At 36.5% G+C, this 26,521-nt stretch overlaps 2 protein-coding genes and 1 pseudogene across 3 annotated transcripts; 2 read left to right on the top strand and 1 right to left on the bottom strand.

The window, feature by feature from the left end:
* Positions 1–2,461: 2,461 nt before the first annotated feature.
* On the bottom strand, positions 2,462–4,944 carry LOC127168821 (uncharacterized; annotated as a pseudogene).
* An 8,451-nt stretch (positions 4,945–13,395) lies between these two features.
* Positions 13,396–19,573, top strand: oaz2b (ornithine decarboxylase antizyme 2b). Its single transcript, XM_051113578.1, is given in 6 exon segments — positions 13,396–13,821; positions 16,158–16,230; positions 16,232–16,312; positions 16,549–16,724; positions 18,760–18,845; positions 19,057–19,573. Coding segments are annotated over 6 exon segments (567 nt in total). The 5' UTR covers positions 13,396–13,801; the 3' UTR covers positions 19,188–19,573.
* A 1,792-nt stretch (positions 19,574–21,365) lies between these two features.
* Positions 21,366–26,290, top strand: slc25a44b (solute carrier family 25 member 44b). 2 transcript variants are annotated; one of them, XM_051113664.1, is made up of 5 exons: positions 21,366–21,520; positions 23,149–23,475; positions 23,683–23,812; positions 25,043–25,170; positions 25,462–26,290. In XM_051113664.1, exons 2-5 carry the CDS (start codon positions 23,188–23,190, stop codon positions 25,651–25,653), a joined length of 738 nt encoding a protein of 245 aa, XP_050969621.1. In that variant the 5' UTR covers positions 21,366–21,520; positions 23,149–23,187; the 3' UTR covers positions 25,654–26,290. The 2 variants fall into 2 exon arrangements, with proteins under 2 accessions (XP_050969621.1, XP_050969620.1); XM_051113663.1 differs by having other exon boundaries at positions 23,149–23,812.
* The last annotated feature ends 231 nt before the right edge of the window (positions 26,291–26,521 follow it).

Genomic DNA, 26,521 nt, shown 5'->3' with positions numbered 1-26,521 from the left:
CCCTGCATAGACAAAAAAGCAACTACCACGTTCAAGGCCCAAAAATGCACAAAAAAGTATTCTCATAGTATCATAACATTACGGTTGAACCACTGATGTCACATGGACTATTTTAAAAATGTCTTTACTACCTTTCTGACCCTTGAATGTGGTAGTTGTGTTGCTGTCTATGCAGGGTCAGAAAGCTCTTGGATTTCATCAAAAATATCTTAATTTGTGTTTTGAAGATGAACAAAGGTCTTACAGGTTTGGAACAACATGACGGTGAGAAATTAAAGACAGAATTTTCATTTTTGTGTTAACTATCCCTTTAAGGGGATACTCTGGAAATACTGGTTTTCACTAAGTAGACAGTACACACATTCATTGGTCACCATGTCTCTTCATTGTAACATCAGCTTGATGCCCATTTTGAAATCGAACAGTTCTCAGTCTCAGGAAACCTTCCTACTAGTCCATTTTAGACAGCAAACACTTAAAACACAAAGTCACCACAGTTCATTGCCTCATGGTCAGGGACATTTTTGCCACTATAAAAACAAACCATTGGCGTAGAATCTCTTGAATAACTGTTGATGCAAAGCTGGATAAAATAAACACAAACATAATAATGCTAAGTGCTGCTTGCATCAATACAGCGTATTTCCTGTTTACTTCTTGATGGCCTCTTTTGCTTCTTGAAGCTATGAGACCTTGTGACCATAGGATATTAGTATGCCCTTTAGCTTACTCATGAATCTGTATTCTTTAGGACTGCCAAGTCAGAGTTGACAAAAGCTCTCGTGTTAATCTGTCATTTCCTCTGTCTATTGCCATCTGTCCTTTCTTCTATAAAAGCAAGCAATTCTGTGAAGACACCCACAAATTATAACTAATGTTTTTGCTGGTTTCAAGCAATTAGAGCATATTTAAAAATAGTTTGTTTTTTTCCCTTTTGTTCACATGTTAAAGTTTTACTATATCTTCTTGATTCAAGAGCTATTTTTTTTATGTCCTCCCTCATATTTTCACAAGTGATCCCATGTTTCCTGTTTAAATTTGGAAAATGCACATGAAAGGTTATGCTGTTAAAACAAAGGGCAACACATTCCCAGAGAGACAAATTGGGATCTGATACCATGGAAGTCTGGCATTTTGACGCAGTCTTACATAAACATTCCATGCATTTAGGGAATATAATCTCAGCCAAACTCTTTGTTAAATAAGGAACATTTCATGAAGACTATAATGTAAAAACCAAGAACTGAAATAGTAAATATTCTGGAAACTGGATGGGAACATCAAAATTTGGCCTTGTTCCTTGTGCCTAGACTGGCTGCCAAACAGGACAAATTACAGCAAACTCCCAATGAGGCTCTTCAGAGCTCGATCTCAAATAATTGGTCTTAGCTCGTACTGAGAGAAGCAAACGTGAGCTACTGTGTATTCAGACAAATGTGAACAGGGTCATTCCTAGTATTCGGTGCCTTTTAGACATCTCTCTATCATAATTATTCTTATATAATATATATAAATGTAAACAATCATGACACAAATTCAATGAGAAAAAAAATGTCCACCCTGTTAGAGACAAATCAACAACAATTTAGAAGATTTATGAATTAAATGTATAGACACTTCTTGGGAGATATACAGCTAATTACAATACAATTTAGTTTGATCTTGGTTGTGATGGAAACAATACGTAAAACATACATTATGTAAAATGTAATAAAGTTTAAATACACTATTCTTGAACTTGAAAAATTGCTGTAAAATGTACATTAAATGTGTTAGGGTTAGACCTAATCTGTAATTACACTAAGTCTGAGCCAAAAAAAACAAAAAAAAAAACAGAAAAACACAGGTTTGTCAAATAAAGATTTGAATGTTTTTTTTTTGTGTTTTTTTTTTTAATGCTACTTTTACAAATAAGACTTTCTATTTACTTTTTTTCATATGCCCCTTAACAGGGTGGGCATGTATAAGTTCATTAAGTTAGACTGGAAAGATAAATAAGTTAACAGACAGACAAATAAATTAACAAAACGGAAGCTGTTACTCATCTTCCCCAGTTGTTTTCCCTCCAAAGAAAATACATCAGCCATTTGATTTGATGTAATTTCCTTTTTTCCAACTTTCATTTAAAGGGCCAGTAGTATAATGGACAATATTTTGAGGAACAAGCTAAAAAATTAAGGACAATTTGAGTCTGCATGACAAAATGCACCAGAATATAAACTCTAACCAGTTCTCCAGAAGTGTTTTGGAAGTGTGCTATTCTAAGATTCGACAAAATTTGTGTTATTTTAATGTATAGATTTTGACACACCTTCCAGGTGCACCCTAGACACATCATCAGTGATGTAACCTGGGGTCATCTGGTCTTTCGGGTCTTTCATCATCATACACCATCACACAGGTGACCCAGCCAGGGATGATCAATCCCTGACTTGTGTCGGTAGCTTGTGTAGTCCACGGATTACCCCTTCTTGATCAACCATCTTGATTCCTTCTCAGCAGCATCCATGATGTTCCTGAAGGCTTTATTCTTGTGCAGTCCCCTGATTCCTAAGTGCTTGAGGACCCTGCATCATGACTGTCCGGCAAAACCTCGGCAGCCAACCTTGATGGGGAGGCAGCCGGTCTTCCATCTACTGTTACGGTATTCGCCTGCCAACTCCTCATACTTGACCCTCTTCTGTTCAGACGCCTCTTCCATCCAGTCATCCAAGGGCACAGTCAATTCCAGTAGAACCACTTGTCTTGATGATTCTGAAAATTGGACCATGTCAGGCCTAAGCGCAGTCATGACGATGGTTTCTGGGAATTTGAGCTGACTTCACAGGTCAACCTTTAGCTGCCAGTCTCGAGTCCACCTGCTGAGTTCCTGCTCCCTGATGGTTTCTCTCCAGCCTTAACAAATAGGATTGTGCGCTCTGCTGGCTGCTGGTGCTTGCTGAAAGAGACCCCTGTGCTGATAGTTCCAGTGATTGCCCTTAGCACCTGATTGTGGCAGCAGCTTAATATGTGCTCCAGGGATCCTCTATTTTGGTGTAGGAGGCATGCAGGGGTGTCTTTCAGGCCCCAGGAGAAGAGGTTGTTTGGACTGGGGAGGATATTGTAGACTGATTGGATAAGGAACTGGATCTGGTATGGTTCCGCTTTCCACGACTCAGTCCTCAAGATCTTTCAGTCCATCGCTTGTTTCCATTGAGTCCATGACCCTGGTTGTCATGTCCCCACCATTCCACTAATTTGTCTTTCCTCCACTCCTGCTGAGATTTATTCCTGGACCAGTTGATGCCTGTCCTTTTCTGAGGCCTTGTCATGTCAAGTTTTATGTTTAGAGCCAAGCCCTGCGCATCCTGACGCCACTGTCCCCACCAGCACACTGTGCCGCAGCCACACCTCAGCCTGGTCGACTGCCTCATGGGCCTTTCACTTCCTACCAGTCCTCACTTTGATGCCAGCTGAGGGAACTTTGGCATCAGTGGATTCTCTTTACAGCATCACCTCTCTGGCTCGGGAAACCATGAACTCCTCCGACAGGCTACTGAAGGGGAGTTGTAGCTTGTTCTTCCTTCTGTATAATACTATGCTGGTGATACTGCGAGGGAAACCCAACCACCTACATAGAGAGTGGCTGATCTTCCTCTCAAAGCTCTCAACAATGGTTAAGGGGATGTCATAAACAAGCAGTGGCCAGAGGAATCGCAGCAGAATGCAATGCTGATAAATCCTGGCTTTAAACTTCCTTGGAAGCCCTGACTTGTCCACTGCAGCAATCCAGGTGTGCAACTCTTACACAACTGACCTGGTAAGTGGGCCTCAGCATTCCGCCTCTGCTGATTTAACTGGCATATTCATAACTAAGGTGAACACCTTGTGATTATTCCTTTCTCCAGCCTATGAAATACAGATGTTGTTGATCCAGAGGTGACACTCAAATTAAAGCAGCTATAATAGTTCAAAATGAGGTCCCTGATCTAAGCCATGGCAAGGTCGAGCCACAGCACTGCCAGATCGCCGTCACCTTCTCGAGTGTCCTGGATTAACTGGGTGATAACTCCTGTGTGCTCAATGCAGCCTGGCACTTTCAGGATCCCAGCTTTCAAAGTATTTATTCTGCAGGAGTACTCTGTCATGCATTGGGCAACAGTACTAAAAAATATCTTCCCTTCCACACTGAGGAGTGAAATGACCCTGAACTGCTCTATGTTATTGAGTTCTTCTCCTTAGGAATCCAGACACCCTCTGCATGTCTGCACCCTCTGCATGTCTGCACCCTCTGCATGTTTGACAACCTCCTGAACCTCTCTCAGGGTTGAATCCTTGCAGTTAAATTTCATACTGGGTTCTGGTGGGGTTATCAACGTGCTACATGGTCCAAAGTACTGGTCTCTAACTCTGGTAACTGATGCTGAGGTATTTATCAATCTCGTCTTGAGTACAGGTGAGTCGACCGCTATGCTTCTGCGTAGGAGATTTATACTCCTTCTTTGCCTGCTTGAACTGCTTTCAAAACACACAGAGCTAACCTGTAACCTGGGATCATCAGGTGTTTTAGGTCTTTCAACATTATACACTGTCAGCCAGGCAACCCAGCCAGGAGTACAAGGTAGCTTGTGTAGTCCACAGATCGCCACTTTTGATCAGTCATCTTGATGCCTTCTCAGCAGCATCCATGATGTTCCTGAGGGCTACGTTCTTGTACAGTCCCCTGAATCCCAAGAGCATGAGGGCCCTGCATAACTCCTGTCCCACAAAACCTCAGCAGCCAACCTCGGTGGCGAGGCAGCAGGTCTTCCGTCCCCTGTTACGGCATTCGCCTGCCAACTCCTCGTACTTGGCCCTCTTCTGTTCAGATGCCTCTTCCATCCAGTCATCCAAGGGCACAGTCAATTCCAGTAGAACCACCTGCCTTGATGATTTTGAAAATAGGACCGTGTCAGGCCTAAGCATGGTTGTAGTAAAGAAATTTGTGGTCAACCTTTAGCTGCCAATCTCGAGCTGCTGTCAGTAAGCCAACCCACTTAGTTCCTGTTCCCTGATGGTTTTTCTCCAGCCTTAACAAATGGGATTGCATGCTGTGCTGGCAGCTGGTACTCGCTGAGAGAGATCTCTGTGCTGATTACCCTTAACCGGGGAGCCCATCGGTCTTCCATCCCGTTACAGCATTCGCCTGCTAACTCCTCATACTTGTCACTTTTCTGTTCAAACCATGCACTGCAAAAAAAGATGGACAACACACCTTCACTCTCTTCCATTTAAGAAAAGTGAAGCCGCCAATGCCCCAATAAGATGTGGACATATTGCGCTGATTTGAGAACACAGTCTGCGCAGTAGATAACTCGGTACCTGAGTCTGCGCAGTAGGGAGCAAAGTGGAGCCGCATCCCGCTCACACTCCTGCAGAGTCAACTGCAAGCAAATGCCCCTAATTAGCCTGACTGCTCCATTTTTTGTCTGCTTATTACCATACAAAAAGATTGTGTTAAAATAAGGTAAATAAAAACCTAATCTCTTCCTGAAGATCCTCAGTTCACTCAGAGAATCTGTCAATCTCAGCTGTCAATCATGTTGTCACGCTCCTGTTTTTTTTATAGCATCACATAACTAAATCCAACTAACGAAACTTATTTAAAAAAAAAAAAAAAAAAGAACACTTGAACTTAGATCAGAGTGATAAAAACTACATAAAATAACAAAAAACATTTTTGGAAAACAATTATTTGAAGTGAAATTTAATTATTTAGTTTGCCTCATGTCCCATTAGATTACATGGAGAGGGGGCGGGGTTTATGACCTATACTGGGACCAGCCACCTGGGGCGATCAAAACGTTTTGGCTTCACTTTTCAAGACTTGTGTGGCACACTTGGTTGAAACCCCTCTTCCATCCAGTCTTCTCTGGGCACAGTTAATTCCAGTAGAATCACCTGCCTTGATGATTCTAAAAATAAGACCATGTCAGGCCTAAGCGTGGTCGTGGCGATGGTTTCTAGGAATTTGAGCTGCCTTCCCAGGTCAGCCTTTAGCTGCCAGTCTCCAGCTGTTGCCTAGAGGTGCTATCCTGAGACTTGTTAACTAGACAGCTAACTAGACCACAAGAACCAGACAAATCCTCTGTTCAGTCTTACTTCTGCTGCAATCATGCTGGTTTCATCTGGTCCCCAACTGAGCCTGGTTTCTCCCAAGGTTTTCTTCTCTATTTCTGTCACCAATGGAGTTTTGGTTCCTTACCACTGTTGCCTTTGGCTTGTTTAGTTGGGGACACTTGATTTCTGGCAATATTGTCAACTTAATTAGACAGACACTATTTAAACTGAACTAAGCTGTACAATCAGTGATGAACTGACTTTAACTGAAAGTGTTTGAGAAATTAGTGTTTACTGTTGTCGTCTTACATAACCGGCACACTATTTTCCTGTTTAACACTCCAAAGCTGCTTTAGACCCAATCTGTATTGTATAAAGCGTTATATAAATAAAGGTGACTTGACTAGACATTGAACACTCCTCACAGTCTTGTTTTCACCTGCGTAAAATTCAATATGGCGCTATCATAAAGTCTACGAGCACACAAATTAAAGTTTTTGCAGCAATAAAGTATTGAAACTTGATTTTAGGGGGGCGGTCACCATCGGCAAGGCTTTTTTAAGACTTGCCATCATGCACAAACAGCGTTTGAGACCCACTTTTCTGGTGGCGCAAGCAAAACTTCATATAGCCATTTTAAACCTCTCGCACAGCACAGACTGCAAAGTAGAACTACAGAAACACAGAAAAACCAGTCAAGAGGAACTGATCTCATCAAATATTAAACAGAAGTCGGGGGAGTGATTCAGTGATGCATGGGACTGTTAAGGGCTGGATAAGGGGCGTGCATGACGGAGCTTAAGTGGGCCAGTGCGTATACATACGTTAAGATTTACTTACTACATAAGTATGAGAGCAAAGGTAAAAGGTTTTATAATAAAAAATGATCACATGTTTTGCTGTTAGCTTGGGCCATTATCAATTGGTATTCCAAAAATGTAAAAATGTTGTGAGGAAGACTAACTTTCATAGTTGCATATACACTCCCATTGCATTTACACTCATATCACCTCATATATACTTTTGTGTACTCTTGTGAGACAATGAGGACAATTACTTGGAATCACTAGAAAAGTCTGCACATTTCAGACTTAAATACAGCAAGGGACTGGGCAGTACGCAGCTGTCCATCACATCTACTAAAGTCTGTCTCAGCCTCTAAGAAAGATGAATATTTCATAATGACCCTCCCTCCTGTATGGGCCTGTCAGCTCCTGTTCTTTCCACAACTGCACAACACACTCTCTCTGGACTTAAGAGGACGGTACAGTTTGCATTATTCAGACGCTCCATGCTGTGCACTTTCTGTCGCTTTAAAAAAACCGGGCCATATGGGATGATAAATAAAGCAGCCTAAATGTAACCATACATGTACGAGATCAGAACTGTGCATATTGCTTCATTGCCTGTACGGCTCTGAAAGTACGCTCTCGTACTAAACTCAGTGTTGACTCAGCCGCAGAGAGGGAAACTGCAAGTGGTAAAAGTTTTTCAAACACAACCTCAGTCACCCTTTGTTGTTTACATAATATGGGACACAGTTATGCCCAGAGAAGTGGACACAGTGTGTGTGGAGTGGTAGGATTAAGAATGAGGAACAAAAGGCCTATTGACATCAAATGGTTGACAGGCCGCCAGGAGGACAGCTGCTTGCTCAGGTCAAGCAGTATTAATCAATGTAAAAATAATAACAATAAAAACAACAACAATAATAATAAAATTCAGCTAATGTCAATGTCACTGTGTGAGCAAATGGAAATAAAACAAAACAGTTATTCTATAAATGTTTATTCATTTTAATCATCTTAATTGCTGCATACATATTATATATGTTTCCAAGATGTTATTCCTCTAGACATGGTAAAACGTCTACTTCATTATGAAGAACATTTTGTGGGATAGGTTGCATTTTTTAGTGTCACTTAGATGTTATTATAGTTTTTATTAATAGTTAAAATTATATAAATATAAAATTTTTATATTTTCTGTTTTGTTTTTAATTTCATTTAGTTAACATTTTCATAATTTTGTTGTGCTTTTGTTTTTGCTTTTTTTTTATTATTATCATATTTTTCTATTTTTATTCCATTTTTTGTATCATTAAGATGATATTATAGTTATTAATAGTTTAAATTAGTTTTCATTATTATATTTTCTGTTTTTTTATTTTAATGTTTGTTAATGTTTTTTTATAGTCATTTTTGTTTTTTTATAATTTAATTTTTCATAATATCTATATATATTTTTTCAGTTTTTTTAGTATCATTGAGATGCTATAGTTTTTATTATTAGTTTGAATCAGTTTTCATTTTTATATTTTCTGTTATTTTAATTTTCGTTAACGTTTTCGTAATGTTGTTTTTGTTTTTTATCATTTGACTTTTTTATGAATGTCTATATATTTGTTCAATTTGTATTAATTTTGTTTTTAGTATTATTGAGATGTTATTGTGGTTTTTATTAATAGTTTGAATTAGTTTTCATTTTTATATTTTATGTTTTCATTTTCATTTTTGTTAATGTTTTCATAATTTTGTTGTTTTGTTTTTTTATCATTTAATTTTTTTTTTCTGAAAGTCTATATATTTTTTCCATTTTTATTTAATTTATTTTAATATAATTGAGATGCTATTACAGGTTATATTAATAGTTTGAATTAGTTTTCATTTTTATATTTTCTGTTTTCATTTTCATTTTGTTAATGTTTTCATAATTTAGTTAGTAAGAATATTAGAGTATGTTATACTAAAGTCTTCCTACTTAAAAATGTTTATTTCAATATCCTTGCCATAAATATTTATGAAATATACTCTGAATTTCTGAGTTAAATTTGTTTCCTAGATTTCTTTCAACTAAATCATAACATTTTCTTGTTCAGTGCATGTTTATGCAATAAAATCGAAAGGACAGAGCTTTTGACACGGGCCTGCTAAATTCAGGCTCATCCAAAGTTTTGTTTAACTTGTCCTTTTCAAACAAGTCTAATATATAGACATATACCCTCAATCGTGTCCCCCGTCTCCTCTTCCTCAGCTGGCAGTGTTTCCCAGTGTTTAGAGGGTGGTGGGGGTAGGCAATGTCATCCGTCGGCTGATGTATACCACCTGCCTTGGCCTCAGCCTGACCCTCTGCCGCCCCCACAGCAGAGGCATTCCACAACCTTCCAGAGTCATGTTTGTACTGACGAAGATTAGACAACCCTCCCCTTAGAATGAGCTGTGCAAATGACCAGCCTCCGCTTCATGCCTCTTTATCTAATGAGGCAAAGTGAGGGAGGCCAGCCTTCGCTGCCAAGAGCCTCGTTCTCACTGCCACACTAGCAGCAGGATCATGTTATTGTATTGAGTCATTTTGTGAGGTCATATCATTTTGAAATATTAGACAGGGTTGTGTTCTTATACTGATATATGTAATATAATCACCAAATGATTTGATTAATGCGACTTATTTAAGAGAAACGAAACCTACTCAACAAATCTCCAGTAACCGAAGAAGACAAACACCCTCTTGCCGCCATCACCTCCCCACGCATCTCCAAACAATAATAAAAAAAAAAACCTCAATCAGCATATTTGCTGTTCACTTGTTGATGACTTCCATTTGGAAGATTCATGTTTTTCCTAGGATTTGATTTGGGATAAATTGTGAAAGCAAACATGACACCCCCTCAATACAAGGGCAATATTTTTGCACACTTGTACAACCATTTCTCTCTTGTTAAATACTATGTTGTAGTTGAGTTAAGGCACAACACATAAAATAAATAAATAAATAACAGTTGATTTTTTTCAAGGAATTATTTTGGATAACTAGGACCAACATGTTTAGATTAATTCACCTACGTAATTTTGTTGCAACATTCAGTCACTCAATAGAGATCAACACCATCAGGGACAAATATCAAGGGTCAAAGACTTTTCCATGACCTTCAGTGTAAAAACAGTGATTTTGCCTGACTGCTGACAAAAGGTACAGACATAGCTGTGAAGCTGTTTACATGAGGTATATTTTAACCTTTGTCTTCATTTGGGACATTGTTTTAAACATTACATTATTTATATTCTCTTAGGATACTGCTCTTCAAAAGTTTGGGATCAGTGCAATTTTAAATGCTTTTTTAGTTTTTTATGCTCATCAAAGTTGCATTTATATGATCAAAAATACAGAAAAAATGCAATATTGTGTATCACAATGTAAAATAATGTTTTCTATTTTAATATACATTAAAATCCCTGAATTTTCAGCATCATCACTCCAGTCTTCAGTGTCACATGATCATTCAGAAATCATTCTAATATGCCAAACTATTATTAGTGTTGGAAACAGTTGTGCTACTTAATTTATTTATTTATTTGGAACCTGTGATACTTTCTTTCAGGATTCACTGAAGAACATAAAGGTAAAAACAGCATTTATTTAAAACAGAAATCTTTTTAAAAAAAAAAATATACACTACATTTCAAAAATGTATGGTCAGTAAATTTTTATTCTTCCTTTTTTTGAAAGAAATTAATACTTTTATTCAGCAAGGATGTGTTAAATTGATTTAAAAAAGTGGTAGCAAAGATTTATATTGTTAGAAAAGATTTCTATTTTGAACAAATGCTATTCTTCTTAACTTTTTATTTATCAAAGAATCCTGAAAAAAGTATAAAAAATATTTGCCAGCACAACTGTTGCCAAAATGATAAGAAAAGTAATAAATCAGCATATTAGAATAATTTCTGAAGGATCATGTGACACTAAGGACTGGAGTAATGGCTGATGAAAATTCAGCTTTGCATCACAGGAATAAATTATATTTTAAAGTATATTCAAATAGAAACTATTATTTTCCATATTATACATTTTATAATACCATTTAACAATATTACTGTTTTTACTTTTGTCTGTATTTTTGATCAAATAAATGCAGATGAGCATAAGAGGCTACTTTAAAAAAACATTACAAGTCTGTATCCCAAACTTTTGAATTCCAGTGTATATTTTTATGTAGTATTGATAAGTTGTGGTTTTAGTAGTGAGAGATTAATAAAAATGTATTAATCATATTAATTTGTGTTAATAATATTTCATGTTTTAGTAATTTCACTCTGGTAATTTTACAAATGAATGAAGACACTGTCCCCTGCCTGAATAATCACTTTCTTACAACATGAATTTGGTGAAAATGAAATTCAAATACGTAAAACAACCAAAGTCAAAGCACACAGACCAAATTCTGTGAATGCATACACAGTCACCAAAGCACTTAAAAAATATAAATATATTGATTCTCATAATTGACTGCCACTGACTGCAAAGTTCGTTTACTTGTTTTTGCAGGGTTCCCAACTTTTAAGTTCAGCTTGGAGTGAGATTTTTTTTTTTGTTTTGGAGTGGGGGGTTGGCGATCTCGATTCCGTCTATTTATATGCATATACTGTACATATAAGGGGATAAAAATGCCCTAGATTTTAGATTTTAGCACCATTTTAAACTTGGTTTAAATTCGGTATTTGCTTGCATTCATTGTGAGTACTTATACAAGTATCATTAAAAAAGGATGTAAGTTATTAACTTTTTAAATTTCACATTTAAAAATATAGTGTTTAATCATTTCTAAATATTTATTCAAATGAAAAACTTAAAAATAAGTAAGCAGGTATGACCTGCAATATTCTAGATACATGTATATTTAGTTAAGAGCCATACAAGTACCTAGTGGGGGGTAAACCATGGCATTACAATAAAAACGATTTCTTTTCAGACCACAAAATGACTCTAATTTGCTTCTTTGAATTTAAAACCCTTTTCTCTATTTAACCTTAAATACTACACTAATTGTAATATAAGAAAATATATATATATATATATATATATATCATAATTATTATGACTTAATATATACACAACCGTTCAAAAGTTTGGGGTCAGTAAGACTTGTAATAGTCTTTAAAGAAGTCTCTTATGCTCATCAAGGCTGCATTTATTTGATTAAAAATATAGAAAAAAAAAACAGTAATATTGCTAAATGTTTTTACAATATAAAATAATGTTTTTTATTTTAACATACTTTAAAATAGAATTTATTCCTGTGATGAAAAGCTGAATTTTTATCAGCTGTTACTCCAGTCTTAAGTGTCACATGATCCTTCAGAAATTATTCTAATATGCGGATTTATTATTAGAATGATCAATGTTGGATAATATCAACAGTTGTGCTGCCAAATATTTTTTGGAACCTGTGATTTTTTTTTTTTTTTTTTTTTTTTTTTCAGGATTCTTTCATGAATAACAAGTTTAAAAAGTACAGTGTTTATTCAAAATATAATTATATTTTATAACAATGTAAATTATTTATATATATTAAGTCATTAATGGTCCATAATTATTGGACAAATAGTATTTAGTACTAAATGATCTCCTTAAAATATTAAATAAATATTATTGAACTAAACTATAGAACATGTATGGTCACATTATAAGTAAGCAATACCGGAGGGTTAAATACAAGAAAACCATATTTAATTTTCATAAGGGTTGCCTCTCCATCACTCTCCAGAATAAAATTATACTGTAAATGTCATCGACGTAAAAATCAATCATAATATGCTGTAATGTTTACCAAAAATGGCTGCAAATACCTGTATAGTGAAGCTGTCGTCTCTATCCTACTTAAACACATTCAAATGGACTGTCAGCGCGGGTTTATTTGCAGAGCTCCGTGAATCACGTGACCGCGTGGCTGCGCGCCGGCGAGATCAAAGCTGGTCGCATCTCTGTTTTACAATGGCTCTGGCGTTAACAGAAGCGCTACATTATACGATTTGCGCCACATTAAGTGCGTCAAAACGGTATTTATCGTTTGAATTTAGTATTAAAACTTACAACATTTGACAGCTGACTTTGTTTAAAATCGCAAGTAGGGTTGCCAATTTGTCGTGAGATTTACATGAGCAGAGTTAGAGCCTGAAAGCGTGTGTCTCACGCCAAATGCGTGAGAGTTGGCAACCCTGGTTTTTGTAGCCCATTCAAAATGTCTCGTCGTTGACGTTTACGTGCAGTTTATATAGTTTTATATTTAGTTGTATAGGCTAGTTCTGTGTTGGTATAGTCATTTTAAATGCTAAAATATTACAAATATATTATTCAGTATAGAATGTTTATTTTAAAACAGGCAAAATAGCCTACCTGGAGTGACACTGGCACTAGAGACAGCAGCGTTACAAACATGCGAATCATGAGGTGACAATGGAGGACAGGATTGGGATATTAGGATTATTGCTCCTTCTAGTGGTGATGTTCTGACATAACAACTGATTATGACTGGTTTTCCGTTGTCCACCGAGAAGGGAACATTTTGGCCAGACTGCGTTTATAAATTCCACTTATTCATCATATATGTTGCTATTGTCTTTTTATGGCAGTCCTTCTGTAGACGTTTAAATAAACTGATTGTGTAAACAACTTGTCTTTAACACAAAACACTTCCTTTTTTATGTAATTTTGTTATTTGTAGATGTTTATGCGAGGAAAACGAGGGGGATATCAGTTTCCTCCTCCAATGAGTAAATAAACTTGGGCACAGGGGCGAAACGAGACGTAACCTCCTAAAATGATGATGAAGCTGCAGTCGATCCAGTGGAGAGGGCGTGCTTGAGGACGCAGCATCATAACGTTTGTTAAAACCCGTGAATCGAACAAGTGCGCGCGACACAGGGCAACTTAGCAAAGAGAAGAAATGATCAACACCCAGGCAAGGTAAGTAGTAGCCACTTGTTTTATTATTATTATTATTTTCCCCTTGGTTAGGTAAGGATTCGAGCATCAGCTCAGAGACATTCCCGATACATAGAAACCCTCGGTGCTAGATCCACCCTCATGGATAAGACTCAGTTATTGTCTCTTAATAAATATTGTATATTTTTATATTGCATTAAAATGTGCATTATATCCAGCTGAAAAGACACTGATGTTCTGCAGATGAACTGCTACCTAAGCTACAATGTGGAAAAATTGTAACCTGGTATGCAGACGAATACGCGGTGATTCATATTTAATTAACAGTGTCTGAAAATCAATCATCTGTCATCCCTTTCTGTCGCTGAGGAGCTGTTAAAGACTCAGTGTGTTGTTCCATATTTAGAGTCGTGACGGTGTTGAGTACATCATGTTCTTACATCATCAAGTTCATGCTCCTGACCGCACATTTGTCCTATCAGATCTTTTCTTTATCATCTCTGTCATGTCTGATCTTTGCGTTTATTTGCGGCGTTTTACACACAATCGTTAAAGTTTATAGCACTGCACGTTCCTCCGGTGTCAACCAGTTTGCACCATTAGATCAGCGAGCGCGTCCTCAAGCTGGACGTTACGCAATGCTTGTTTGCAGAGCGTCCAAATATATATATATATATATATATATATATATATATAAATATATAATTAAAAGCCACAGTTAATAGAGCATTTTTATATGCTGTGAATGCATATTACTTATGACGCTCTTTTAAGCAATGAAAATTCCTTTTAATGACAATTTAGACTAGGTGTTGGAGGTCAAGTTGTAAAATGAACATGTTGGTGTAAAGGTTAGGTTCAGGGATAGGGGATAGAAAATATCTTTAGTTCAGTACTGATAATAATACAGTCAATAACTGTAGAATTAAACACATTGTGATGCACTTAGTGTACATGTATAACACCTTTGATGAAGAGTGTATGTAGGGCTGCACAATTAATCGAATTTCTAATCGTGATTATAATTACAGATGCCACAATTACGTAAAAAAAAAAAAAAAACATTATTCTGCTTGCTTAAAGGAGAAGTCCACTTCCAAAACTAAGATTCACATATAATGTACTCACTCCATTGTCATCCAAGATGTTCATGTCTTTCTTTCTTCAGTCGTAAAGGAATTATGTTTTTTGAGGAAAACATTTCAGCATTTTTCTCCATATAATGGACTGATATGGTGCCCCGATTTTGAACTTCCAAAATGCAGTTTAAATGCGGCTTCAAACGATCCCAAATGCGGTTGTAAACGATCCCAGCCGAGAAAGAAGGGTCTTATCTAGCGTAATGACTGGTTATTTTCATAAAAATAATACAGTTTATGTACTTTTTAATGTCATACACTCCTCTTGTCTTACTCTGCCTGGACTGTTTTTTTTTTTTTCGGTTTATGACAGTTAGGGTATGTCGAAAAATTCTCATCTTATGTTCTCCCTCAACTTTAAAATCGTCTTATATCGCTGTTTTACATTTTTTGTTAAGGATGTTTGATCTTCTTTGCATGTTTGCAATGACTGTGTCGGTACTTCTGCAGCGATGTAGGATGATTTTGAAATGATTTTTGAAATTGAGGGAGAAAATACGATTGGAGTTTTTCGACATACCCTAACTGTCTTGAGTCAGAATACACAGAGTTCAACGAGAGCAAGGCAGGACGAGCGTTTGAGAATAAAAAGTATTTACATTGTATTTTTTTAAAATGAAAATAACCGATCGTTTCGCTAGATAAGACCCTTCTTCCTCGGCTGGGATAATTTACAACCGCATCTGGGATCGTTTGAAGCCGCATTTAAATTGCATTGAAAGTTCAAAATCGGGGCACTATAGCACCATAGCTCAAAAAACATAATTTCTTTACGACTGAAGAAAGAAAGACATGAACATCTTGGATGACAATGTTTGTGTGAGAGTGTGTGTTTTTCCTACAGTTTATCTTAAGGGTTTTTTTTCTTTCATTGTTTTCAGTTTTTTATATTTAAAGAAGAAACTATTTATAAAAATGTGGCATGCAGTTGCTTCAAACTATTAAAAAATAGCTTTGCTTCAAAGCTATTCAAAACATCATTCAGTTTAAATTGTGATAATCATATTTAATAATCGCAATTACAATTTCAAGGGAATAACGGACAATTATGATTTTTGTAGCCCTAACTATATGCAATCAAATACATGCCATATATATGTCATATGCAGCCAAATGGAAGTTTGTGTCACACTGGAAATATCTTATGGCTTGTTTGTTTAACATGAATTACTTGGACCATAAACTCAAAGTTCAAAGTTCTGCCTTGTGTGTGTGCAGAGCTGTACTTCTGGATTCAGCTTGTGTGCTCCGCTGGGTCAGGCAGCAGGCTCCAGGGCCTCAGTGGTGCTCCTGATGCCCCTCACCTACAGAGGATGAACACAGATGGGCAAAGCACAGGCAGGGACCTGACTCAGGATGTGCTCCTTTATAAGGTGACTTTATAAGGTTATGATGTTTACTTAACAAAGCTACATATAAGAAAATATTGTCTTAACTGAGGCAGTCCATTTAGCACTAATAAATGGTCCAAAATATAAGCAGCTACTTCTATCCAGGTTTATGAGATGAATGTGACTTTATTTAACTGCAGTGATGATACCAAGCTGGATGGAAAAGCATGGATGAATGTAATTTGCTAATTGAATTTTTGTGTCACCCTTTCATGCAGGATGCGAAGTTAACTGTAAAACAGCAGGTGACCTCACTGGACAGCGAATCATCTATTCTGCTTTTTCAGTATCAGCTGAGTGAGCAGCTGTCATGGAGTTTGCAGACTGTGCTCTCTGGCCATAGCCTCTTTGTTGGTTTACCAAATGGAGAACTTCTCAAAGGCACCAAAGAAGGGTACGCAATTAGTATGAACTGAACTCTATTTTTAACTAAACATTTCCCTGATGCAACATTTAATATCCTCCTTTATTTTATTTTATTTTATTTTTTCATCTTATTTCATTTAACAAAAATGTTGTAATAGTTTTAGTTAAAGGGATAGTTCACCCAAAAATGAAAATTAAGATGTTTTTAATTAAACACAAATTAAGATGTTTTTAATTAAATCCATGAGCTTTTTGACCCTGCACAGACAGCAACACAGTTGACATGTTCAAGGCCCAGAAAGATAGTTAAAGGAGAAGATCACTTCCAGAACAAAAATTTACAGATAATTTACTCACCCCCTTGTCATCCAAGATGTTCATTCATGTCTTTCTTTCTTCAGTCAATAAGAAATTGTTTCTTGAGGAAAACATTTCAGGATTTTTCTCCATATAGTGGACTTCAATGGTGCCCCCAAGTTTGAACTTCCAAAATGCAGTTTAAATGCAGCTTTAAAGGGTTATAAACAATCCCAGCCGAGGAAGAAGGGTCTTACCTAGCGAAACAATCATTCATTTTTAAAACAAATTGACAATTTATATACTTTTTAATCTCAAATGCTTGTCTTGTCTCGTCTCTGTGATGCGCATGCGTAGTCTGTGTAATTTGGGTCAATGCAGTTAGGGTAGGTCGAAAAACTCCCATCTCATTTTCTTTTTCAACGACAAAATCGTCCTACATCGGTGTTTTACCTTTTTTTTGTAAAGGGCCTTTGATCTTTTTTTGCATGTTCACTTTGTAAACACTGGGTCGGTACTTCTGCAGCGATGTAGGATGATTTTGAAGTTGGGGAAGAAAACGCGATGGGAGTTTTTCGACATACCCTAACTGTATTGACCGTATTGAACCAGAAAAAAAACAGAGTTCATGCAGACTTAGACAAGACGAGCGTTTGAGGTTAAAAAGTATATGCATTGTCAATTTGTTTAGAAAATGACAGATTGTTTTGCTAGATAAGACCCTTCTTCCTCAGCTGAGATCATTTAGAGCCCTTTGAAGCTGCATTATACTGCATTTTGGAAGTTCAAACTTGGAAGTTCAAGACACAAACATCTTGGATGACAAGGGGGTGGGTAAATTATCTGTAAATGACTTCATTCAACAATTTCTTCTGTTCTGAGTTAGTCTTCAACGTGCGTTCACGACAGTACCACAATGGGCCTTGAAAGTGTCAGTTGCGTTGCTGTCTATGCAGGGTCAGAAAGCTCTCGGATTCCATCAAAAATATCTTAATTTGTGTTCTGAAGATGAACAAAGGTCTTACGGGTTTGAAATGACATGAGGGTGAGTAATTAATGACAGAATTTTCATTTCTGGGTGAGCTATCCCTTTAACTGTAATCACCCTAGTATACTGCCAGGAGGAGTACCTCATATAAAGACCTATTTTAGCAGTAAGACAGTGTGAATGGATCACTAAGCCCTACTGCTGTCACATTTATAGAGGTTATAAATGTTTCAAAACTTTCTAATCCTGGCCTAAAAGGTCTTACATAACTACTTTCTGCACTCTCACTGTATCCCAAAAGGGGCAGATTCTTCACAGCCAAACACGTTTGACAATACAAGTGAAAGTATCAACAACTGTACCAAGACAGTTCACTCATATTACTAAGACTGGGAGAAAGTGCAATGCATTACGTGGCATAATAAGTTCCGCTTTTTAAATAAACTCACCAATTGCATAACTACAGCTGTCGCTAGAAGCTCAAGTTCCCATAGAAATGGTCAATTTCTTGAGACGTGTGCTTAGATATGCATTTGAGGATACGAAATAACATCTATGGGACAGTTCCTCAGGTTTTATTACTGATTTGAAATGTGTTTTTAAAATGTGAGTTTGTCAAGTGCTTTTTGAGATTTCAGTAGTTCCCCATTCGAGGTAGGAGTTGGTCTTGCATGTCTGAAATAGCCAGGAGGCATTGCAAATATGGTGTCAGATTGAACTGACTTTCCTTAAAAGGGAATTGGAAAATATGTTTTCTTTATTCTCTTTCATCCTGAAGGCTCACTGCTGTTTTGGAGTTTGCAGAGGAGATACTGAAGATCAATCATGTATTTGTTTGGTTCATGAAGAACAGGCCTGATAAATGTAAGTTCAGGATGAGTGGTTAGGATTTGCTGGAAATAGGTTGGGTTGAGTCTTATAGTTGCAAAGAACCACAATACATTACACCATTTTTAACTGTCAGCTGTCTTCTAAAACATTAATTACTCACATTTCACCAGAGGGATTGACAGAAATGTTCTTAAATCTGATGCCTTTTTTAAGAAGTTGTGCCTTCTTTTTGTCTCTTCCACAGTGCTCCTCACCAGAACATTCTGCCACCTTGGCTTTGAGCTTGTAAAACAAGATCATCTAATAGCGTCCATTGCAGGAGATTTACGTCTTATGGTCTACACTATACAACAAACTCACTCGTCAGAAGAATGACTACGAGGCCTTCAAAATACACAGAATTCTTATAGACTGTTGTTAAGACCACTAAATGCAAAATCAGTAAACATTATTGTTCAAGACTAACATTGTAGAGGGGCATTCAGGGTACAGACAACTCAGTAACTGAAAAAAAACAAAAACACTTAATCTTACTGATATTTCAAACCAACCTTTCACACTGAACATTAAATGTGTTCAAGTATCAAAATAGCAATATAACTGGTTTGTTGTATGTTTGTAACACTTTTATGATAAAAAATATATGTAATCTAAATTATAGAAACACCTGCATGCTGTAATGTGAACTTGTAGTGGACTTTATGAATCAGTAATTGACATGGGCTCTACAACTACAAATAAAACCAAGTTTAATAATTGAACATACTGGAAATTTAATTAAGCACTGTTTACTCTTCACAAATAGATATGAATTGTTAATGAATTTCCACTTTAGCTACAATATCTGCAGTGCTTTGTTGATATAACGACGGGAACATTCATTCATATTTGTTGGCCACATTGTGGAAACGTAGGTGTATGGACAGTGTGATTGGGTCATTCTACAGAACCAGTCCAAAGTCAGAGTTGGAAATTGTCTTGAAAAAAAAGTATTTTTCCAAAAAAAATTGTATGTATGCAAATTGTATAATATCCAAGGTACACATTTCTAGTAATTGTGCAGTTGATTCTCATATTGTATTTTCAGAAAGTTTTGGAATATTTGTCCTCTCCCCAAATTTGTCACTACTGAAACAAGGTAATATCTAATTTAATTACATCTACATTCATTTTTTTCTGCTATTAACATCTTTTCAGAGGTAAATCAATAACAATTACATTTTGAATAACATTTCAAGTGCAATATATGATATTTGTTGTATTTTAAATCCATTTTTTCTTTGTAAAAGCAGAAAGTTGATCATACTGATTTCAAACTTAATGATTCATTAGTTTGAATATACATTTAACCAAACACTATAATAACATCTGAGTTGCTAATTCAGTATACTTTATATTTTTTGACAAAATATCACGTTTTGGTTGTGACAGTATTGATTTGGTTAGTATTGATTTTGATATGTGCATAACTGTAACAAATTTTGTTTATTTCCCCCAAATATGAGGATTATGTGTTTCTTTTTGTTACTACCGAAACAATGATGACATGTTTTAGTCACGAGTGTTTGGGTAGTGACAAAGTTATGGAATAACACCCGAAAAAATCAATGATGTTACTACTGAAACTCCACCAAAGGTTTTGGTAGTGACTGTTTCGGTAGTGACAATTTCAGATACTTTTGAACCTAGCTCAAAGATCCTAATCAGTGCATGGTTAGCTAGGACAGTTCTGAACAGTTGTATGCACATATAAACTAAATGTTATTGAATAACACCTGAAAAAAGTGTGCTTTTTACAGAAAAATGATGTTTGATAGTGACGGTATTTAAAGTTACACACAGATTTTCATACTTTTGAGCACATTTACCTCAAAATTATGGGGCCTATCTTCTCACACTTTGCATCTATGAGAGAGCAGGGACACAGGAGTATTTCCTGATTATACAGTTAGGGGTGTAGTTAAAATCAGACTCAGCCAATGGATTAAAACATACACTGTTTTGATAGTGTCATGAAAATGCGGGACAGATTTTATTTATATTAAGTTTCATGATTTACAAAGAAAATATAACAAAAATATTTTTTTTACTTCACTTAAAAAAAAAATATATATATATATGATATAAACTGCAAACAATTTTTTAATATTGTTTTCATAAGTTGAAATTTAGGGATTACGGTTTGGGACAGCCACCTCCCAACTGAAAGAACTCAATAAATTATGATTTTATATATATTTAATAACATATATAAATTAATTTTTGCTAAGGTAAAATATGAAATTGAATAAGGTCAATCGTAGTAATGGTTTTGTAGAAGGTAGACGAATTGCAACATACACTTACAACATACCCGAATGCACCACGTTTAGTTGGCTGGCATGTTTTTTTTAAGATAAATTAAATTAAATTAAATTAAATTAAATTAAATTAAATTAAATTAAATTAATAAAAGTAGTAATTAAAATAATAACAATATTTCTGACACCCCGGTCGATGAACTTTAACCTTTAAAGGAGAGTCGGACCAGAGAGCTGTGATTGGTCGGTTCAGTTGAGTGACACAGATGGCGTCATCACTATCCCCACCGATCTCTACCATGTTCACTACCCGGTGAACGGCTCTAGCTATTGCTACTGTCCTTCGCTAAACGTACACACCAATGTCATCCTAAATATGCCATATCTCTGAATCATCTCTGCTGCACGGTAAGCCGTTCACTGCTGTTCCTCAAGTGTAACCGATCTGGGATCACAAAGAAGCGAAGTCCGGCTGTCCATTCAGCCGCATGAGAGCTGTGCTAACTAGCCACTAACTTATATATCATGCTATTAAACCGAGCAGATTCCTGTCAGACTATCACTGTGTTACAAAGCAGCTGCACTCTCTGAATCGTCGAGCAGGACAGTGTTTATCTGAACATGATGTGGGACAAAAGTTTTATGTTACACAGAGATAGTGTTAGCACCAGCACTACTGTAAGTTACAGGCAGTTAGCTCAGACATGTAGACTGAAAGCTCATGAACGACACTAGCAATGTCATTTTATAATGAACCACTGCACTTACTAGATGTTTTAGGAGCTAGTAGTGCATACTACTACAGTTTAGCGTTTCAAAAACAGTAAGTGTTAAAGTGATAGTTTACCCCAAAATGAAATTTCTGTCATCATGTGCTCCCCTTCACGTCGATCAGTTTCTTTCCTCTGTGGAACATAAAAGAAGGTATTTTGAGAAATGTAATACAATGTGTTTTTCTATACAATCCATACAATGAAAGTCAGTAGACAGCAAAACTATTTTTATAAACATTCCTCAAAATATGTTCTTTTGAGTTCAGAAGAAAGTCATACAGTGGATTCAGGATAAGTAAATGGTGAGAGAAATTTCATTTTTGGGTTGAATGATCATTTCAATAGAGGGTTTTTAGGACGCAACATCAAGCGGCCATATGGGTGGCACTGAATGTAAACAGTGCCAATGAAAATGGTCAGTTATTGTCAGGTTTTGGGCTGAACTAATTGATCGGGCCGGGAAAAACATTTAGAGTACTATAGACTGCCAAAGGTTATAACAAATCAAGGAGAAGAGTGCAAAAACTGAGGAACAAAAGGCATTTGTGGTTGGCCAAACTGAACCAGCATTTCCAGGGCAAGAATCTTAACAACATTCATGTTTGTTGTCATTTCCAGTCTGGTAGATGAAAAATTAGGCTAATATCTTAACTGATACTGCCCACACGTATCTTTACCACTTATTAGCTTTAGTTTGTCAAAATATTGTCCCCTGTATATATGTAATTTAGCAAGTTCCACTTTTTTTTCTTTTTTTGTGGTTTAGACAGCATAAATTAGCAACGTATTCAGTAGTACATTAACTGTACAATCCATGTTATTTACATCCGAGTATCTCCAATATGGCCACAACATCTGGGTAGCTGACCAAACCATGACATACGTGCAGACCATCTATATCCATAACTAAATTGCTATAAGATGTGCACATTTAATAAAAATGTAACAAAATTCATGTTGACTCAAGTTCTGAAATGTACTTTACACACAAATCTTGACTATAGACTGTAGATTTTGAAGGTTCCTTACATTTGTAGTACCACAACATCAATTGTTCATCATGTTTTAAACATGCTTAGTTTAATTACTATTAATTAAAGTCATAATTCACTCAAAAAATTAAAATTCAATCATAATTTACTTACCTTCATGTTGTTCCAAGTGTTTTTTAGGTTTAGTTTTAAGGGTGAGTACATGATGACAGAATGCTCTTTTTAGATCAACTGTTTCATTATTATGTGTACTCATCCTTTTATTTTTCAGGAGGCCTAGGACTCATGCCGGGCGCTACAGGCAGGAAACATGCAGCAGAAGCGCAACATTCAGATCATAGAATGGGAGGACTTGGACAAACGCAAGTTCTACTCATTTGGGGTCTTCATGACCATGGCCATCCGCGCCACGGTCTACCCGGCCACGCTGATCCGCACCAGGCTGCAGGTTCAGAAGGGGAAATCTCTCTACACTGGGACCTACGATGCCTTCTGTAAGATTTTGAGAGCTGAGGGTCTGAGAGGACTTTACAGGGGCTTTATGGTGACCACGTTCACACTCATATCAGGGCAGGCGTACATAACCACTTACGAACTGGTAAGAAAATATGTCTCCAACTATTCTAAAGACAATACGCTGAAGTCACTGGTGGCGGGAGGTTCGGCATCACTGGTGGCCCAGAGCATTACTGTTCCGATAGATGTCATATCGCAGCAGCTCATGATGCAGGGCCAAGGGGAGCATCTGACCCGCTTTAAAGTGAAACCGAAAATGGGAGCAAAAAACTCTGTTTTTTTCGGCCAGACGAGAGACATTATTGGGCAGATATTTGCTGTGGATGGCATTCGTGGCTTCTATCGAGGATATGTGGCATCTCTACTCACATACATCCCCAACAGTGCCGTTTGGTGGCCGTTTTACCACTTCTATGCAGGTAGGAGATGTTGTATTGACGCTCAGCATCTTTTTTTTTTTTGTTTTGTTTTGTTAAGTGATAGTCGTTCATGAGTCCCTTGTTTGTCCTGAACAGTTAAACTGCCTGCTGTTCTTCAGAAAAATCCTTCAGGTCCCACAAATTCTTTGGTTTTTGAGCATTTTTGTGTATCTGAACCCTTTCCAACAATGACTATATGTTTACTGTTACAGAAGGTTCACATACTCAGTGATGCTCCAGAAGGAAAAACAATGCATTAAGAGTCGGGGGTGAAAATGAAAAAGATCAGGGTAAATATAACTTATTTTTGTTTCCTGGAAAATATGTAAGTATCTTCTGTAGCTGCAGAGAGTCAGTACCAAATAAAAAAAAAGATATTTGGGCAAAATATAAGAATATAAGAAAAATCTTCATTCTGTTCAAAAGTTTACACCCCCAGCTCTTACTGCGTCATTTTTTCTTCTGGAGCATCAATGAGCATTTGAACCTTCAGTAATAGTTGCATATGAGTCCCTCAGTTGTCCTCAGTGTGAAAAGATGGATCTTAAAATCATACAGTCATTGTTGGAAAGGGTTCAAATACACAAAAATGCTTAAAAAGAATTTCTGGGACCTGAAGGATTTTTCTAAAAAACGCTGAAGGTTTCTATTTCAAATAAATGCTGTTCTTCTGAATTTAGTATTCTTCAAAGGATCCTAAAAAATGTGACACGGTTTCCCCAAAAATATTAAGCAGCGCAATGGTTTTCAGCATTGATAATAAAACATGTTTCTTAAGCACCTAATCTGCATATTAGAATGATTTCTGAAAGAATCATATGACACTGAAAACTGGAATATTGACTGCAAGAAATACGGCTTAAGCACAGGAATAAATCACATTTTAAAACGTATTAAAAGAGAAAGCAGTTACTTCATATTATAATGTTTCTCAATATTACTGTATATTTGATCAAAAAAAAAAAATGCAGCCTTGGTGAGCATAACCAAACCTTTAAAAGGTAGTGAAACATTTTAATTAATTTGCTCAGTTTAGTGGTAGATGCATGTATTTGAGTGGCAATGCCAGTTTTATGTACTTTAAGTGTTCATGTTTTGATTGTTAAAATACTGTTCAGAGTCACATGGACAGAAGTCGTTTGGGTTGGAAATCTGTCTCATTAGAGACTGATGCAATGTCAGTTGATTCTGAAGAAGATGAAATTTAATTTGCTCTTATTGGCTTCACAGAACAGTTGTCTAAGATGGCTCCCAGCAACTGCCCGCATCTAGTGCTACAGGCAATGGCTGGACCTCTTGCAGCTGCCACTGCTTCCACTGTCACCAACCCCATGGATGTCATCAGGGCCCGGGTTCAGGTGATTTCCATTACACACAGTATAAAATTAGACAGCCCATATGTATAGCTAGCATGACTGTGTTTACATATACAACAAAACACAGAACTATCAAAAAACGGTTTATGTAAATTGGTTAACCAGCAACACAACAGAACTTTTATTCTTTTATTCTTGTATGTTGTTGTTGTTATTCTGATGTGAGCTTTCCACAATTCTCAAAGTTTTTCCGTTATTTTTTCCTTAAACCCCAGAAAACCTAGTAGCTGAATATTTCAGTGTTTTTTTTTTTTTTTTTTTTCTTTTGGACAGGTGGAGGGCAGGACGTCAGTCATTGAGACCTTTAACCAGCTGATCAGAGAGGAAGGATTCTGGGGGATGACCAAAGGCCTCTCTGCTCGCATCATATCCTCAGCACCCACAGCAATAGTTATGGTGGTTGGTTATGAAACTCTCAAAAAGCTCAGCTTGCGGCCAGAGCTGGTTGACTCTCGACACTGGTAGAACAACAAGAAAAACTTTACAGTGTCTGTCATCTCCCCTATGACTTGTTCACTCCACTTATTTTCCATTTTTGCCTTTTAAATCTCCTGCCTTGTGATGCTTCAGTGTGACAGTGCTGATTGCTTTTGGGTGATTCTGAAATTATTTTTTTAGATGGTAACACTGCAGCTTTTGTGCTCTATGTTGCTGTCTTTCAATGGGGGAAAATGCTGCTCAGGTTTGTAATTGGTGTAAGAGGCACAAAAGTTTTTCTTGAATGAATTTTTAACAGGTATGTGATCTAACAGATTGAATGTTTTAGAAAAAAAGGATTTTGTGACTTTAATTTATTGTTCGTTGTATAAGTAGTGTTTTAAATGTCTAGATTCATTGATTTTTCTCTAGGATATAAACAGTCTTTCTTTTAATACATTTCATTTGGAAAACTCACTTTATACAACTGTCCCCACAATGGCATTTTATCAATAGTAGAAGAGTTTTTATTGTACTTTATTAAGTTAATATTACTAGGTTTTATCATGTGCACCATGTGAATGTGTTTTTTGTTGTTTTTGTGGGGTGTTGGGATGTTTCAAGTTGCCAAAGCTGAATGGATATTCAAGGAAAATCTGTTGCTGACAATGAATAATGAAAACTCTTGTGTGTGTGCCCTTCAGTATTTACGCAGTGCATTTCCAATCCTGTCTTTCTGATTTGTCTTCCATCATTGGGACTTGTGAGGCGATGTTTAGCAGAATGTTTGAGCTGCTCCTTTTTATACAATTAAAGTAAATAGGGATCAGTGGCTGTCAAGCTCTAAAAAGGACAACTTAGCATTATAATACTTAGGGGTTGACCAATTATCGTTGCCGATATTAAGCATTTATTA

Source organism: Labeo rohita, chromosome 7 (assembly GCF_022985175.1).
Source record: "Labeo rohita strain BAU-BD-2019 chromosome 7, IGBB_LRoh.1.0, whole genome shotgun sequence".
NCBI lineage: Eukaryota > Metazoa > Chordata > Actinopteri > Cypriniformes > Cyprinidae > Labeo > Labeo rohita.
The sequence above is the reverse complement of the archived record's forward strand: the minus strand, read 5'-3'. Positions and strand labels throughout refer to the sequence as shown.